We start from the raw sequence: 18,477 nt of genomic DNA on the forward strand, positions 1-18,477 counted from the left end.
CTAGCTTCCTTAAAGCGTTTCTCAGTTGAGACTGCGTTTCTTTCATGAGCCAAGAGACTTTTTAGGTTTGTATAGTAATCTAAACAACTTAGTTGGGTTAAATCAAATGCACAGCATGGAGATGACGTACTGTACACTGTTTAGTGAAAACTGTATATAAATAAGTTAAGATTCTTTGTATAATTGCTGCAAAGACTAACGGTGTTAGTTTTAGACGAGTCGAATTATTTTCCTAATTCAAGCAAAAAAGCAGAGCTAAACTGTCCAACGCATTGTTAAAAGCTGGAACGATAGTGCTGAACCCTTTTGTGAAGGGGTTTCACAGGGTTTACCTTTTGTGAAAAAAAGAAAATCATAAAAGAGCCGTGGAATTTACTGAACAAACAAGTCTATTCCAGGTCAGCGCCACCTCACAACTTGCCTGACCCATTGATCTGAGGCTACCATTGTAGAGCGTTAGATACAACAGCACACCTACAGATGTCCTGTGGAGTCCTGTTTCGGTGACATAACAGAAATCTACATAATATTAGCCAGGGATTTTATCCTTATGGTTGTTGGGTGTATTTGTCCATGCTATGTTTGAGAATAGGTAAATAATCTCACATGAGATTGAAAACACAAGAAACCTTTTTTTCACGTGGGTAGCAATCAGGAGGAGGAAGCACACTGCTTTTGTCTCTTATATCATCTCTGCTGCATCTAATAAGGGGAGGAAGAAGAGGGAGAACACACCACCTATCTGACCCACTACATTAAAACAAAGCATCAGTGAGGGCTCCTCTGCTCCATCAGGTTGCATTTTAATGAAAGAAACAAAACTGTACGACACACCAAAAAACACACATACACACACCAAAAAACACATTGTATTTTATCCCAGAATGCAACAGCATGGCTTCAGCAGCTGGAGAAACCCAAGATGATATCAAGAAAATCCTACATGAAGCAAATTGAAAGTTAAAAAACTTAATCCTTACTTAATGAATTATGGGTTTTTTGTTTTCTATTTCCACACACCCTACAACAACTTTAGGAATACTTGATTATTTGTCTAAAGTTAAACCTCCACCATAAATGAAATAAAAATGAGTTTTGTGCCAGATTATAAACCGTACCTTTATAATAATATCAGTAACATAATCAGTGATAATTTAATATATATTACAGTGATAATATCACTGAGTACGTTAAAGATCAGCAGATTATTTTTAGCTTTAACTTTTTAACTATTTCTACAAACTCTTTAACTGTCACTGATAAGCACTTCATCATCATCGTTATCATCATCTATACCACTCTATCCTGTATTCAGGGTTGCAGGGGCCTATCTCACTAGACTTAGGGAACGAGACAGGGTACACCCTAGACAGGGTGCCAATCCATCCAGGGCGCGCGCGCGCACACACACACACACAAGCATTTTGGGAACGCCAATTAACCTAACCTACATGTCTTTGGGAACCCACCAAACACAGGGAGAACATGCAAACTCCATGCACACAGAGATGGGAATTGAACCCAGACCCCGGAGGTGCAAGGCGACAGTGCTCACCACTACACCACCGACGAGCACTTCAGTTAGTTTATATAATATATAACCGTGGAATCAGGCCTAAAGCGTGACCCGGAAGTACAAGTCATACTAAAACCATAACGGTTAACACTTTTGTCCACAAAAACCGCAGAGGAACCGGAGGAGAGAAACAACCAGATTTAACGGCAGGAAACTGACTCTCACACATTTACAGTACACTTTACAGTACACCTCCCCTAGAAACACCCTGTACCCGCGGGATTATCCCACAACACGTCGTAATTTATCGTAACACAGCCATGCTATTTTCACTTCTCTACATTTTGGTTTCTTCGTAGGCGGAAGAAGCTGTGTTTGAAAAAAACACCATTCTCCCTGTATCAGTGCACTACAGAGGGTACACACACCGCGGCTCCAGCGCCCTACCGAGCCCACTGTGAGAGCGGCGGGAAGGGGTTTGGGACGCGGCCAGGGAGAGCGCGCGAGGGAGAGAGAGAGCGAGAGAGAGCGCGAGGTGTCGCGGGAGACATTACCGTCGCTATGGACTGGAGCAGCGCTCGAGCTCTGTGTGAGGTTCTCTTCATAATACACAGTGCTGGTAAGAGTTATTAGTTAATCATTATTACAAGATAAACAGTTAATGTTAATTCTGTTCAGCTAATAATTATCAGTGTGAGTGTAAACTAACAGCAGTGAGAGTGAGCAGGCCTGGGGCTGGAGTTATAACCATTAATTACTCAAAAAACATCAAAACACACAGTGAGATTGTTTGTATTTACATTATTTATTTACTTCATCATTTATATTTCAGTTTCTTTTTTTAAATAAGTACAGATATTTGTCAACAGTCTGTTGGTTTACTAAAAATAGCAGATTAAGATTACTGTATAAACCAATAGACTTTTATTATTATTATTATTATTATTGTTATTATTATATAAGTAAAACAACCATTAATAAAATTTTATTATTTTAAATTTTGTAAATTGTGACTTTTAATGTCAGTAAGTGTTGAACAGCTGCGCAGGAAACTTGTGACTTGTTTTCTCTGGATCTGGCTTCATTTATTATTAGTGTAAGAACGTGTTGTTTACGGTTAAAGACTAACTAGAAATAGTTAAAGAATTAAATTAATAATAATCTGCTGATCTTTAATGTAATCAGTGATATTATTATTATTATTATTATTATTATTATTATGATTATTATTTGAGGTTGAAGCCCACGTACATGTCTGTGTGTCTCTCTGTACAGCAGAACTCTCTGTCTAACTTATTAATACAAAGAAATCCCATTCTGTAAGGTTGAGTATCTTACGCCTTGTTTACACTAAGTTGCCCTTCTTTGGTGCTCAGACAAATACACTCCCTGTTCGGTAATCGGAGAGTGAATCACAGATGAGAAATGGAAAAAGTAGATCGGATAAAGATGAAGTTTTGTCTTAAAACCACTCCAGCGTGTTAAAATTCACTTATACCACTTCAGCGCTGTTATTTCAGCCAAAGTGAAAATATGAACTAATCCCAGTCAAAATATTCACTTTATCTTCTCTAATTAATATCTATTGGTGCAGGTGTTTGTTTACATTGAGACAGTAGCGCATTAGTAGATTATTTTACAGTAGATTATTAAATCCCACACATAACTGTTCATAACATTACTTTTACTCCACATTTAGATTCACTGATGGTGCAGATTAAACTTCAGTCAGAGATCTAAAGACTGCAGAAGATTAATTAAATTTTAGATAAACAGTTTTTTTTTTACCTGAGACAGACATCGTGTCGTCTGAGATCCGAGACAGATCTCACAATGTCCTTTGCTGTATGGTTTTTACTTTCATTTCATATTTAGGTTCCTTTAGATTTGTACACATCAACGAACAAGCAAACTAACTAGAAAGTCATTGTTTTGGTGTTTTCCTATTTTCTTATTATTACTAGTACATTTTTGTTAAATTACTTTTTCCTTTTTTTCACTATTTATCGTTTATTTTATTTACCAAATTAACACATAATTAAATTGTTCTTGCTAAAACAAAATAAGTTTAAACAAGACTTTCTTTAACTTTTCAGCATGTTTGAGTGAAATACCATCACCACAGCGTGTCAAAGTCAACTTGTCAGTGTTAATCTGGGATCGTCCAAAAAACTACACTAACATCACATACGCTGTTCAGTCCAACACGTAAGTCAGATGCTCACTTTACACTAACTTTTTAAACAGTTTATCATTTGAGGTCTCAAAGCAAAAGATATAAGGGATGTTCAAGACAAACTGGGACTTGTGATGAAACTTATGGTGAATAAAGGCATAACGGTGATTAAGGTTTACAGAAGGCTTCAAGCTGAGTATAGTGATGAGACTTTTGGCTGCAGTAAAAACTTTGAACAGTGCAAATGTTTTAAAAAAGGCCGTACATGGCCGAGGTGTCACCAAGCTTACTGCAGTCGTTTGGTGAACATCCAGCGAGTGGGACGGCTGCGCCTTGAAAATCAATGAATAACTTGTTGCCAACTTACAAAAGAGACACATCTGTCTCCTGTATCTGTGACCTGTACACACAATGATTTACCAACACCACCTAAACACTACAGGACCTCTGCTGGAAGTTATTGATACATCCCCTGTACAGTCCTGACCTCACTCCAAGCCATTTCCACATGTTTGGGTTATTAAAGGAGTCCCTGGGAGGCCGGCGTTTCAGACGTGAAACAGACAGTCCAATCATGGCTCCAGTGTACTTCGAAAACTTTCTACCTTGATGGTGTCCAGACACCAGTGAAACACTGGGATAAGTGCGTTAGTGTAGCAGCCGATTATAGAGACATAAAGGGAGTTCTAACTCTCAGAACTGTGTTCTCTTATTCTGCACAATAGTCCCGGTTAGACTTGAACACCCGTTGTATTATTTTCAGCATGTAAACTATTTCATGTATTAATAAATTACTAAAAAAAGTAATACAATTTCACATGGTTCATTATTTTCAATTAATAATGAGTATTTGGGCGACTTAGTGTTCACAGTGGTGTAGGGTTAGCACTGTCGCCTTGCACCTCCAGGGGCAGAGTTTGATTCTTGGCCAGGTTTGATTCCCTCTTCTGTGTGCATGGAGTTAGCATGTTCTTCCTGTGCTTGGTGGGTTTCCCCCTGGAGACGGGGTACACCCTGGACGGGCAATTTGGGGATGCCACTTAGCCTAACTTTGATGTCTTTGAACTGTGGGAGAAAACCGGAGCAGCTGGAGGAAACCCACCAGGCACGGGGAGAACATGCAAACTCCGTGCACACAAGTGGCATTCATCCTGTATGACATCACCCATCCTGTATGACATCACTTATCCCTGTATGACATCACTCCATGGGCTTGGTGAATAAATATTGGACTGAAAGTCACAAAGAACCCCAGAGAAAATGATAAGCTACAGGCCACTCTTACATTGTGTAACATTAATGTCCAACATCAGAGAAACAGTGAGCAATTTTAATCATAGACTTAGATCTAAGTAACAGATTTATTTTATTTTTCCAGGCTTTGTGCATTGTAGTAGAGAGAATAGTCAATGATTTAGTCATTTAGTTTTAAACAATGCTGTAGACAGCAGACTAGTTTTTGGAGATTAGTCGCTTCCTCCCTGTAATCTGACCGTCCTCACTGTTGGTCTGATGGTGGATTTCTGCTGTTTTCATACCGTCTCATGTGCTGTGGATTGGCTGATCTTAAACTTTTTACTAATGGTTTAGTAAACTTGTATTGTAATGACTGTTGATAAATCATAGACCTGTGTGGTGGAGACCAGACTTTGTTCTTGTTCTTGAACGTTCTTCTTGAGGGTGTGTTAAAATCTGATTCCCCTTGACAGAAGCAGTTAACTTTATATTAATCTGCTTCAAACAAATCTTTTTTATTGTTGGAGAAATGAAAAACAACAATGTTAATGCCTTTTCCTTTATTTGCTTAAATGGTTTCTTTTTACCTTCCTAATTTTAAGACATGGTTGAAGATGTAATCATTTAATTTCTTGTTAAATTTATGCAGAAACGCAGGCAACTGTAAAGGGTTCACTAACTTTTTAGCAGCACTGTGCATAGCAATAGCATTAACAACATGACTTCTGACACATTGTAATCTTTCCTGTCTGTAACCTTATTCATCACTTGCTGTGTGTCAATGTCATTGTGTTAAAATGATTTTTACAAAAACATCAGGACGCTGAGCGACTGGCGTGACGTGTACACTGGCCCCCAGCAGCAGTTCAACTTCACAGCTACGGCTGAAGATTTCTATGGGAAGAAGTTCCGTGTGCAAGCCAAGAAGGGGAACCAAACCTCAAAATGGGTGGAGTCACGGCTAGTCCAGTGTGCACACCGTAAGCCACCTTTATTTTTACATCATATGACCACATGTTTGCTGTTCTGTACTCGATACTTTGTTCAGCATTCATTGTTGGGTTGGTTTATTATACACGAGAGTGAATCGGTCAAAACTTTAACCAAACTTATGATGTAGCTCAGGTCTCTCATTTTCATTTGCATGAAAACATCTAAAAGGAAACCTCTTTGATCTGCTCTGCCCCTGTTTGCCCCACAGTTCACACCTGTGCCCCTGTAATTCAGCTGAAGGTGGAGAGAGACATGGTGCACCTGTGGATGAAACACAGAGACTCGAGTCTGAAGGCAAATGAAGGTGGACACATTGAGTTCAGACCTCTGTACTGGAAAAGAAACAGCACCAATGATAAACAGGTCTGCTGGAAGAGAATCACACCCAGACCCTGAGTGTTTGGTTTATCAAATGATGATCACAAGTACTAAATTCCAGACACGTAGAGATTAGACATGTACTGTACGTGTAACAGACGTGTAACAAGGAGCTGGAGCTAAATAAGCTAACCAGTAATCAGGAGTTGGGGTAGTATGCTGTTATTTTAATGCCAAAAACTGTTATTTTATTTTTGTTCGCTTAAATCCTCACTTACTCCATCAAACTCACACTTGCGCTGTGCTCAATGAATTTCAGCCAATCATAAGATCTTTTTTTTTTTTTTTTTTTACATTCCTACAACCTGATTGACTCCCTTTGATGCTTTATGTGTCTACTCAGTGCGTATACGGTAGGTGTGCCAAACACACTCCTATCTCACCTACGCGGTTTGACTCGCCTTAGGCACCGCGAGGGGCCAGATAATTAAACCTGCCGTGTTAATTCGAGCCGTTACACAGAGACTCTGAGAACAGAGCGAGAGCTGCAGAGGAGTTTACTGGAAGTGTGTTAACACTGAGCAATAAACCCTTTGACAACAATCAATTCTATACTGTAAACTATTTATTTAATAACAAACTACCTAACACTTACATTTACCTTATATTTATTATTTTATTTATTATAAAATAATAATAACAATAATAATTTAATCTAACAAACGTGATGAAGTTCAAAATACACAAGTGCTTCTTATTAGTTATTTTTATGTATCATTGTTAATATTCGATTTTTTAAGAATTTTTCACTTTGTTTACATTAAAACAGGGAAAGGTGACTTTATTATTATTTTATTACATCATTATCTTTTCTTAAGTGCAATCAATGTTTTTTGATGAAAGAAAAAACAGAGAATCGTGTGAGAGAATCGTGTCCTCAGTTTTCATGGAGAAAAATCCTGATTCACATTTTTTTTTCAAGAATCGTGCAGCCCTAATTAGAATAGAAATTCACGGATTGGCAAAATCCATTAGCCTGTTTTTATGGTGAACAGCATTATAATCATAAATTATAAATAAACATTAACTCTTGCATATGAAATTTCTTTAATTAAAGAATTAATCACTTCTGCTGCTCCAGGAAAATAAGTACAATAATTGTAAATACTTTTGATCTCTACACACATTTAATTATTTTTTTGATTCAGTATTACAGCAGGTGTAGCGTTTAATTTTATTAAAGGCTGACACTTTATATTAATCTGATAACATATTTCAATTAAAATATTGATATAGACTTGTATAGATTTGTCCTAAAGCTGCCTACGGTGCTGTTACAGAAAACACCGTCCAATCCTTCAGATTTAAGACTTCTACTTTCCCGGTTTTGTATTTAAATGCTGTACGAAACTTAAGCTGTTGATAGACGTCCTGTCCCTGTATAATGTCCCTCGTTATAAAACTCAGCAAACATGTAATCGGGTTTATTTGACAATTTCAGGAGCCTGGATTCAACTCTGACTACCTCCTCATTAGAGACCTTGAGCCGGGACAGGAGTACTGCTTCCAGGTTGAGTATTTGCTTTTCCACAAGCCCCATGGAAAGCCCAGCCGGGAAATCTGTGCAGTGATCCCTGAAACATGTGAGTTGTTCAGGATTATGTAAAGTTTTGTTCCATGGTAACTGATAGTAACAACCTCAAAGCTTTTGTGCCATTTCAGAAGTAAAACCTTGATATTCAGTATTAGTGCAGGGACGTTCACATCCAGTCCTGCAGACTGAGTGTCCAGTCCAGTCCAGTTTAGTGATTCTTCTATTTAAACACAACTGATTTTAACCTGATCTGTTAATTGCCAGGTTCAGTCAGTATGTGTACAGGTTGGTGAAGTACAAGCGGTACTGGAGGCTGGCCTGCAAACTGGATTTTAACTGCTTTAGTGTGTGTATTAATTCTATAAAGTTTATAAGATCATACAGTGTTGGATCAGTGGTTAAAGGCTCTGGGTTACTGATCACAAGGTCATGGCTTCAAGCCCTAGTACCACCAAACCTTGATCAAACCTCAATCCACAGTGTCCTTTAAATGTATTGGAACAGCAAGGCCAGTGTATTATTCGTGCTAAAGACATTTGGGCTTAAGATCAAATGTTAAATTTAATTTAATTTTTTCTTACATCTACATGTGTTAAATAACTCGACAACTTTTGTTTAAACCCACGTATTTATCAATTAATTAAAAATATTGGAACACCAGCTGTGTGACTGCCCGGTTCTGCCCTGTTAGTTTAATTATTTAAATGAATAGCTCACAATGTCTGCTTTTAAATTGACCTTGGGTGTGTCCTGGAGAGAACCCCCGCCCCAAAGCACACAACAGCCAAATGAAGATACTTGTACTGCAATATGAATTGTAAGATACCAGTACAAGCTGGCTTGATGCCTTTATTACAAGTCAGAGACATGCAGCCAAGTAGAAAAAATAAGTGCTATTTACTTTAGTTAGGGGATCAAGCACTGATGGTTCTATGACGTTTTTGTAATTATTTATGTGTGTGGGGGGAAATCCAGAGTACCAGGAAAAAATCCACCAAGCATGAGGAGAACATGCACACAGAGGCGGGAATCGACCCTGGTCGGGAATTGAACCTGGACCCTGGAAGTGCAATGTGGCAGTGCGAACCACTACACCACCGTGCCACCATTTCCCATTCACCACTTGTAAATTTCTACATTCCTGCTGCTTGTCTAAATCTTAGCAGCTCTATGAATTTTTTACATTAACTTTAGACACTGTAGACACTTTAAGAATAATTGACATTTACATTTATTGCATTTGGCATGAGACATGCTACAAGGGGGTGTTAAATAGTTTTGTGACTAGTTCCGTAACATGCCAGTAGATGGCAGCTGCAGTTCAAGAGCTGCACACACAGTCTCAGCACCGACCTTTATAAGTCAGTGTGCCAAAAGACATCCTGTCCTGTGTACATTAGCTGTCAACTGGTGCTACTCTGACCAAGTGCGGTACCCCGTCTGCTATTCGTACAGACAGCACGTTAGAACAAAAAGTGAATGTAAAATTCTGCATGAAACTGGGCAAATTTGCTACAGAATCATTTGACATGATTCAACAAGTCTACTGCGATGCCACAATGAGTCGTTCGAGGTGTTTTGAGTGGCATGCATGCTTCAAGAGCAGAAGAACATCGCTGGAAGACGAGGAGAGATCAGGAAAACTTTCAACAAGCTCAACACCTGAAAATGTCGAAACCATTCGGCAACTTGTGTATGATGATTGTCGGGAAACAATCCACAACATTGTTGCCATTGTCGGTGTGTGATACAGAACAGTCCGGGAGATCCTCACGCGGGATTTGAACGTGTGCCGTGTTGCTGCCGAGTTCATCCCCAGCCTGCTGATCCAGGAGCTGAAGAAACACTGTGCCTTAGTCTGCCAAAAAACATTGTGACGAAACGTGGGTGTACGGGTATGACCCTGAGGCACAGCAACAATCTTCACAGGAGAAGAACCCAACATCTTCACGACCGAGTGCATGCTCATTGTCCTTCACGACATCCGCGGCATTGTGCATCGAGAGTTCGTTCCCAGGAGCCAGACCGTCAATAGTGAATTCTACTGCCAGGTTTAAAGCATCTGAGGAAGGATGTACACTACGGCGAAAAACCAGCTTGGAAACAGAGCTAACCTCAAAATGTTTTGATACAATCTTGTATTAAGTTTCATTTGATTTGTACTCTTGGTTGTGTGTTTTTCTCGATTACTCTTGAAGTGTTTGTGGTAGCGCTGTAATTCCTGTTTTCCCATTTCCCAATTGCTTGGAAGGTTTTAAAGTCTGCTGATCTTAATGCAACCTTTGTATTTCAAGTTTTGATATTTAAAACCCTGCGCCCAGAGCATGCTGTTCAGCTGTCACTTTCACAATATAATGTGAACAATTTTATCATCAAACTTATTTTAACAATATTTTAGAAATGTTTGTGAATCCATGGGAAGTCAATGGCATGTGACCATGTGAGCGAATCACACAGAGCTCTGATGCCTAATATTTAAACAAGATGTCTTGCCTTATTTGGTTTGCAGTAAAAATTGTACATTGAGACAACAGTAAAAGCTCCGTATTGATGAATAATCTGTGTTCACAACTACAAAGATTTCAGTATTTAAAATAAAAAGGAAATCCGCATAGAACTTCACCTGTTTGACCTAAAATCATGTCTTTCTCATGTCGAGATCGCCACATAAAACTGGTGTATTGCTAATGAAACCTGAACTGTAATTCAGCAGACATTGATGCTGGTGAATAAAATGGGTTTATCACATCTCTGTACATCAGTGCTTCACTGTATTAGTTTAAAACTATGCTAATGACCAGAGGTGGGACACGACAGTGGTGTTGTTTGTCCCCTAGGTGGCGCTACTTAGTGCTTGACACAAAATGTTTCTGATCATCAAACACATTTAACTATTAGTCTAACTATTTAACTATTATTTTTTTTTAAGGGGGGCAATCACTTTTTCACACTGGGCCATGTAGGTTTGGATTTTTTTTCTCCCTAAATAATAAAAACTATCATTTAAAAACTGCATTTTGTGTTCAATTATGTTATCTTTGACTAATAGTTGACGGTTTTTGATGAGCAGAAACATTTAAGTGTGACAAACATGCAAAAGAATAAGCAATCAGGAAGGGGGCAAATAGTTTTTCACACCACTGTAGGTTTGTTTATGCTGGAGATTCTAACACTCTTCTTTACTGCATTTTTTTCCTCACCAGCCAAACAGAGAAGCCTGCGTTTTGTCATGTACGGTGTGCTCGTGGTAGTGCTGCTGGCTATCCTGGGAGGTTTCCTGTATTTTGTCCACACGCATTACAAAAGAATTAAAGCACTGCTTCAGCCCCCTCTGGACATCCCTGAGCACATTCAAGAGGTACACCTACATTCATTTAACAGATTAAAATTGGTAGAGTTAAAAGTGTGTGTGATCATTCAGTCTTCACACTCATCAGACACGATAACAAGGTCCGTCCTAGACATTAGGCAGAATGTTTTTACTGCTGTGTAGGGCTAACTGTCTCCCTTTTTTTTTCTTTTTTTCTTTTTAAAACAACAGCTTTACTGGAAATTTATTCATCACATGTTTAACTAAAAAACTTATAAAATAATTTTTCATAACGTTAAATAGCCCTGAGGTTATCGCTGCATTTTGCCTCCTATTTGACTGCTTTTTCCCCTAATTTTTTATTCATTGTTCTTCCAGGAAAGGATGCAGGTCTTTCTTAATTGGCTAAACAAGATGTTTAAATAGATGTTTGAATGATCTATATCTTTAAGCCTCCTGATATAGACAGTAAAAATCAATTTTCCTGGAATTTATTATTATTATTTTTTTATGGTTGATTTTTCAGTAATTTAGCCTCAGCAACATACAGCAGGTTTGTCCAAAGTATCGTATAACATACATCTCGTATAACAAACGATCTTGTCTAGCATAGAAATAACTGCATTTATTACTGTACAGTATATGCGGTTTTAATGCATGATGAGTTTCTAAGAACGTAGGAAGTGCATTAAAACCGCATATACTGTACAGTAATTAATTACATCAAACCTTACAGTATAAGCATTGTAGCTTCGTTTAGCCTTAGCCTAGATTAGCCTGAAGTTGGGCAAAAAACACAAAGCCTGTTTAAAAACATCCAAAATAAAAATAATAATACTAATTAAAAACCCCTATTGTCAGCAGCGTACACTGTAGAGTGTTGGTTGTGTACGCTTGTGAGTGTGTGGTGTGGCTCACTGCCAGAACATCAGGTATGTGTGTATCACTAGTCTGGGAAAAGATCAAAAATCAGAGGACGATTCTGCTGAATGCGGGTCACTTTCTCAGGACGTCTGAGGCCATTCGTATGTAACCAGGTAACATTTAATGGCCTAGTGTTACGAGAAAGTGCACTGAAACATAAATGATCATCCCCTTCAGCCTTGTGCAGAAATCCCCTTATTGTGTGCGCGATCTGTGTCAGCATTCAGCAAGAGCCGTTGTTATCTGTCCCGTCCTTAAAGTGACTGATGCTTCTGGTGATATGGTGACATTACTGTTAAGCTGACATTTTATTGCACAAGACTGTTTCTGAGTGGAACCGGATAGCAAAGAGCTACTGAAGTTAAAAGCCACAGTTAAAACAAACTAATAATAATAGTATTAATAATAATAATAATAATAATAATAATAGTAATAATAATAATGTTAACTTATTGATTTAAATATTACAGAAAAAATATCTTGATTTTAAAAAAGTTGACTTTATAAATGGATTTGTTATTTGATTAGTTCTATATATATTTTTTGTCCCTTGTTGTAATAGTGGTTAGTAATAAATTAAACTTTTATTTAACAAAAAGCCAAATGGTCTACTGCACTGTAACTGTAAAATAATAATATATGGGAGGGATGTGTGCAAACTCTTGCAACATGTTTTTTTGATGGATTTATTTAATATTGTAAGGAAATTCATTTGAACAAAAACAGTTTGTAGTTCTGGGAGATATGTGCTGTAACTTGACAAGAGTAATTTATTTAAATAGAAACACTCATTGCTCAGTGTTTGTACTCAGCCTAGGAACTTGTAAGTAAAAGCCTGATTGTTAATGTTAAAAAACAATTCTTTTCCTGCAGTTCATTTTCAGGGAGCTCCCTGAGTTTCCCCTTCCTGAGCGCCAGGTGACGGAGTCGTACGACTTGGTGAGTTACGTCGAGGAGGTTGCAGAAGACCAGGACAGATATAATTTGGAAAATGACAGAGAACATGTGTGCTCCACGTAGTCCTGCCCTGAGGAACTTGTGAGATGTTTTAACACTGTCTTTGTATACTTTATATTTTCATTCATTGATTTGGTGCAATAGTGCCCCACCATCAGGGAGTTCGTTTAGTTTTTTTTTAGCATTAAAATGCATGCAAAGTGTTAATTTTTTAACCAGTTGCACTTGATTGTTCGACTGTTAAAAAGTGAATAATTTTGGAAGAGTTAAAGTGTTCCCAAAGGAGCCAGCCTCATGACCAGCTTCCTGATTTGCTGTTTTTGTTGGCTAAATACGTATAGGTGAAATCTTTAGATAAATGAAATAATCCTTCTGCAGGTTTAACTGTTGGTTTAACTGTTAAGTTGTGCAGAGCTATTTTGAAATTGTGTGTGTGTGTGTGTGTGTGTGTGTGTGTGTGTGTGTGTGTGTGTGTGTGTGTGTAAGAGAAAGGTGACTAATAGATTATAAGATGCACTTCGACACTTTAAATTCGGCCTGTTTTGAGTGACGATCATTACCTGCTGCAATGTGGAATTGTTATACTGTGAACAGAACTGTGCGTGACACAAAGGTCAAAATATGATTATCGAACGACCTGATGACATATTATTCGTTTGTCACAGTCTGTCCCTATAAAATTTAGCTGATTGGAAAACATCATTATAAACAGGTTCGTGGAGGGACTTTTCTCATGTCCACCTGGTACACTAGTTCTAATTGAAGTCTGTTTCAGTTGTGACACTTTAAAAGTGAACATGAGCCTCATTTATCAAGCAGGATGTAAATTCATTTATTCTTAAAAACTTTATATTAAAGTATACACGTTATATATAAAGTATCATGTTTACAGAAGGATGTTGTTTTTCATGAAAATCTCATTCATAAAAGTTGATAAATGTACATATGAGGAGATAAACTGATTCCTAACCCTCGACTCATCATATGTATATCAAGCGTATCACTGACTTTAAATCTCTTATGTTTATGAGGTTTACAATGTTTATTCAGAGCGACTTATTGTATTAAGGTGTTTTGGAGCCTTCAGAAGCAAACATAAAGAATATTTCATTAAAAACACTCATTTTATTTTTAGTGGCATTAATTAAAGAACAGAAAAAATAAAGAAAGTGAGCCAAAAAAACATAAATTAGGACAAATAAAACAACTCATGCATGCAACATCTAATTATGACTAAAAAGACATGCACTTACAGAGGGTTTAGTGCTAGATCAATAATGATTTTATTATTCGATATTATTAAATACTTTTTAACTAATTTCCACTTCTGCCTTTCAGTCTTTACGTAGATCGTTCATTTCGTGCTCCCAGGTCTCTGTGCTCTTGGCCTTTTATGGAAACATTTAACAGACGTTTCAATTCTGCTGGAAAATTTTAGATTATGAAAAACAATCACACACATTTTACCTGAAAGATTGATAAATGAGGCCCGGTGTAAAAAAAGATCTATACGATGACATGCTGCACCTGGTTGTTGTGAACTACGTTGCTGCACCACTGAAAAAATCATCTATCATGTTTGTAATAACACTTTATGCAGCATTTGTTCATAACCTCCACAGCTAAGCAACATGTTCTAAATGTATAAATACAGTAAGATCATTTCAAGATCTTAAAATCAAGCACTAAAAGAGATTTATTGAGGAACGGGGTCGCGACCCATCCTGAGCCTGAGAAGCAGTTCATTTTGGCAGAGTTAAAATCACAGCCACTAAAATCTTCAGCGCTGATTTGTCTTCTATAAATCTTTTGTAAGCAGGACATTCGTCACATGCAGCAAATGTACAGCATTTGGTTATTTTGGACATGCGTACTTTAGCCTTTATTGTAATAGCATTGATTTTTCTTGTGTTTTGTTTGCTGCTTAGTACTGTTCATATTTTATGTCCTTGTTTCTGAGAATCAGTTATTGTTGATGCACCAGGTTTTTTTTATATGCATTGATTTCCATATATTTTCACATTTTATGTTTTATCTTTGTATTCACTAACTAAACACATTCTTTTTGCTGTGTGAAAATAATAAAAATGTGAATGTTTGTAGAAAATCTTTTGCCTCTTTGTGCTCACATAAAAGATGGTTAGTTTTAAAAACTATTTTTAAACTAGTGGCATCACCTGGTTTTAGACTTACTGCCTGTTCAAAAGTCTAAACAACACCAGTGTAAACTCTTCATGGGATAACTGTTATTAAAAAAAGAAAAGAAAACAGTGACATGTTTTTCCCCAGCCGACTTTAACTTCAATGTTAAGGTCAAACAATAGACTGTGGTTGTGTGAAGCCAACCTTCTGCGGGTGGAGGGCTGCCATGGTGGTTTCCTTAAAAGCTGTTTGCTCATGTTGTTTGAAAACATCATGTTTTTTGATGTTGAACTCACCTGAGCAGCTTATGAAGAGGTCGTTCTACATCACTGTCTTCCTCCGTCTCGTCAGGGAGTTGAGGAAGTGAATTCAAGAGCCTAACTGTACTGTATGCTTTAATAGTTTGTTCTTTAGTAATATTGTTTATACTAAACTGCTGTTTTTAACAGTATTTCTAGGGGGGAAAATAACATTTTGTTAAAGTCTTTTTTGCAGGTCGTACAGCATTAAGTTTTTTTGAGTATGACTATCAACATTTTAACATTATTTTTAATGAATGTATTTTAATGAATTAACTTTCTGATCTATAAATAGATCTGGGTTCTGACTGGATAATTACAAAACTTAGATTTTCTTTTAAAAATTGTTCTTTTGTTGACTTGAATTTATGCTTTGGGTCATTGATCTTCAGTTGTCTTCTAACAGAGGTCTGCAAGTTTTGGGCTTAATTAGATGGGTATTTAAGCTCTCCATTCTTTGTCCAGTTCCAGCTGAATAGCAGCAGCAGCAGCACCATGGGGTGATCAGCTGTGTTTTATTTTTTATTTATTATTTTGTTTCTTTCAAAAAATATCTTTTAAAAATATGCCCAAAAAGTTATTATCAGACCATAACACCTTTTTAAAACATGGCTTTGGCACAGTTCATGCAGGCTGAGATGGGTGGAGGCTGTGGGAAGCTGTGAGATAAGGCATCTCTTAGAAGAGCGTCTGAACAGCTTATATCTTTTTTTTCCTTCCTGTTTTGGAGACTTATCTGCTTCTTGGTAAAGTCACTGTGATGCCCCATTTGCTTATGAACGCCTTCACTGTGTTCCATTGTGGTCTAAACATCAAAAATTTTGAAAAAACAAAAACCACAATTGTACCCCTTCTCCTGACTCATAGTTGTCAATAAGTCCATGCTATGTAATCCTACTGTGGAGTGTTTCCCTCAGTCAGAGGAACCAGGTTAATTAAAAAAAAACAAATCAGATTTTTTTCTAAATGAATCAGAATCACTTAGTTAATCATTAGTGTCTTAGTGTAGATGTACTGTGATTAATTTGTTGTCCCAATATAAAAGGTTGGACATTAGAACCTGACAATTTAACAGGTGTGTCACTCACTCACTCATTGTCTCATTGTACATGGACGACAGGGTGCCAATCCATCACAGGTCACCTACAGTACAGGCAGTTTGGGATGCCAGTCAGGCTAGCCTGTATGTCTTTGGACTGTGGGAGGAAACCAGAGAACCTGGAGTAAACCCACCAAGCACAGGAAGAACATGCACAATAACATGCATGGCCTCATTTCTTTATGTTCAGTATGAACCTGATTTCTTAAACTGTGCTAGTTATTCTTGTCACACGTGTGTTTTGTTAAACCTTTAGTGCTTTGAATCAGATGTGTATCTCCTTTTTGATTAAGTAAACTTTCATTTTGACACAAATCATGGAGTCTGCCCTGGCGCTTATGAAGGAAAGAGAACCAGAAGTTCAGTCGTCACGTCACGTCAATGTTCTGAGAAATAAATGACGTGTGATTTGCATCAAACTGACAAAGCATTTTTCAGAAAATGTTTTAAGTACATGTTTAAATACTTTTTTTTTCACATGTATTACTTTTATGAATGTTTATTTTGGGTGTTACATTCAGTAGGTTCACCAAAGCTGTAAGAGTTTTATATTGTTTCAATATGGCCACCTTTAAATATAATTATATTGAGCATAAACATGTAATATTGCAACCAATAAAACAGATGGAATTCAGAAAAAAAAAATCTTTCCATAATTAAGTACTTATTATTTTATTTTATTATTATTTTTTTTTTACAAATTTCAGATCATTATTTGTTTCCATCTTCGAAATCACCAGTTCACATGTTAAGGAACAAACAAGATGTGTTGTTCTTTCAGCTGCTCCATCATGGGGTAAGATACTGCTTGGACAACCCTCAAATTCTGTCCAGTATCTTGGCATTGGCAAGATGCTGCTTACAGATTACACATGGCGGGCGAGATGTCTGAGCCACTGGTGCCCAAAACTGAGAGACTACAACAGAACCAGAGAACACATGACCTACACTTATCGCTCTGGTTCACCAAATCCAACATTCAGACATACAGATGCAGAGATATTATATTTAGTTAGAAAAATAAAAATAATAAGGAAAAGTAAGAGTTCACTTCAATGGTCTGTTACTTTTCATCAAACACATACAGCTGTTACAGGAAACACAATTATCACTTCTTTATCTTGATAAAAACAACATTAGGCAATCTTTAAAAAAGTAATAAATACATTAAAAGTATGAGCTTACACAGGAAGTGGAGGATATCAGACATCTTGTCAAAACAACCCAAAACATGATCTCTAAAGTTTAGAAACTCAGCATTATCCAGTAGATAGTAGTGTGTGTGTGTGTGTGTGTGTGTGTGTGTGTGTGTGTGCGAAAGAGAGAGAGAGAAAGAGAGAGAGAGAGAGCAGGAAAGCATGATATAAAGGCAAGACTTTATTGGAACAGAATAATTCTGCATCAAATAAGGTAAGCACACATGAGTATAGGGAGAAATACTAATTTTATAACCAATATCAAAAAATAATGTAATTGGCAGCATTTGTCATTATTAATTCATTATTTAAATAGGAAATGGTACCATTTAGATATAATACTATACTAGATGATACATACACATACTGTATGTACTGTATATTTGGTGAGATATTATCTGCCCTTGTCTAGTATAGTATAATATCTATGTAATACTTATATTACATTTTAAAATAGTAAAAGTAAAGCATAATGTAATGATATAATGATGCTAGCAATAAATACACAGATTTTTTAATACACTAATACATTTAAATTGTTTTATATTGGCTATGAACTGTTAGACGCTATTATTCAATTTAAGGAAATGTTTTATAAACACAGATAACTTTATGAAATGAAATGTTTCTTCTGTTGATTTCTGAATAATGCATGTGTGTTAGATGTAATTGTCATGACCTAAATGACCTTCAGGTTAACTTGGTGTAATATATATA

At 36.9% G+C, this 18,477-nt stretch overlaps 2 protein-coding genes across 2 annotated transcripts in view; both read left to right on the top strand.

Moving 5' to 3' along the window:
* Window positions 1–1,685: 1,685 nt before the first annotated feature.
* Window positions 1,686–15,131, top strand: ifngr2 (interferon gamma receptor 2). The gene is made up of 7 exons (XM_053496944.1): window positions 1,686–2,135; window positions 3,613–3,724; window positions 5,748–5,908; window positions 6,130–6,284; window positions 7,741–7,882; window positions 11,037–11,191; window positions 12,941–15,131. The coding sequence occupies exons 1-7, from the start codon at window positions 2,078–2,080 to the stop codon at window positions 13,085–13,087; spliced, it is 930 nt and encodes a 309-aa protein (XP_053352919.1). The 5' UTR covers window positions 1,686–2,077; the 3' UTR covers window positions 13,088–15,131.
* A 2,771-nt stretch (window positions 15,132–17,902) lies between these two features.
* il1rl1 (interleukin 1 receptor-like 1) overlaps window positions 17,903–18,477 on the top strand; it is an 18,707-nt gene continuing 18,132 nt past the window's right edge. The window contains exon 1 of the mRNA XM_053496396.1: window positions 17,903–17,974. The gene's annotated coding sequence lies outside the window, so the exon portion shown is untranslated. The remainder of the gene's footprint in view (window positions 17,975–18,477) is intronic.

The sequence above is a fragment of the Clarias gariepinus genome, chromosome 5 (assembly GCF_024256425.1).
Source record: "Clarias gariepinus isolate MV-2021 ecotype Netherlands chromosome 5, CGAR_prim_01v2, whole genome shotgun sequence".
NCBI classification, from domain to species: domain Eukaryota; kingdom Metazoa; phylum Chordata; class Actinopteri; order Siluriformes; family Clariidae; genus Clarias; species Clarias gariepinus.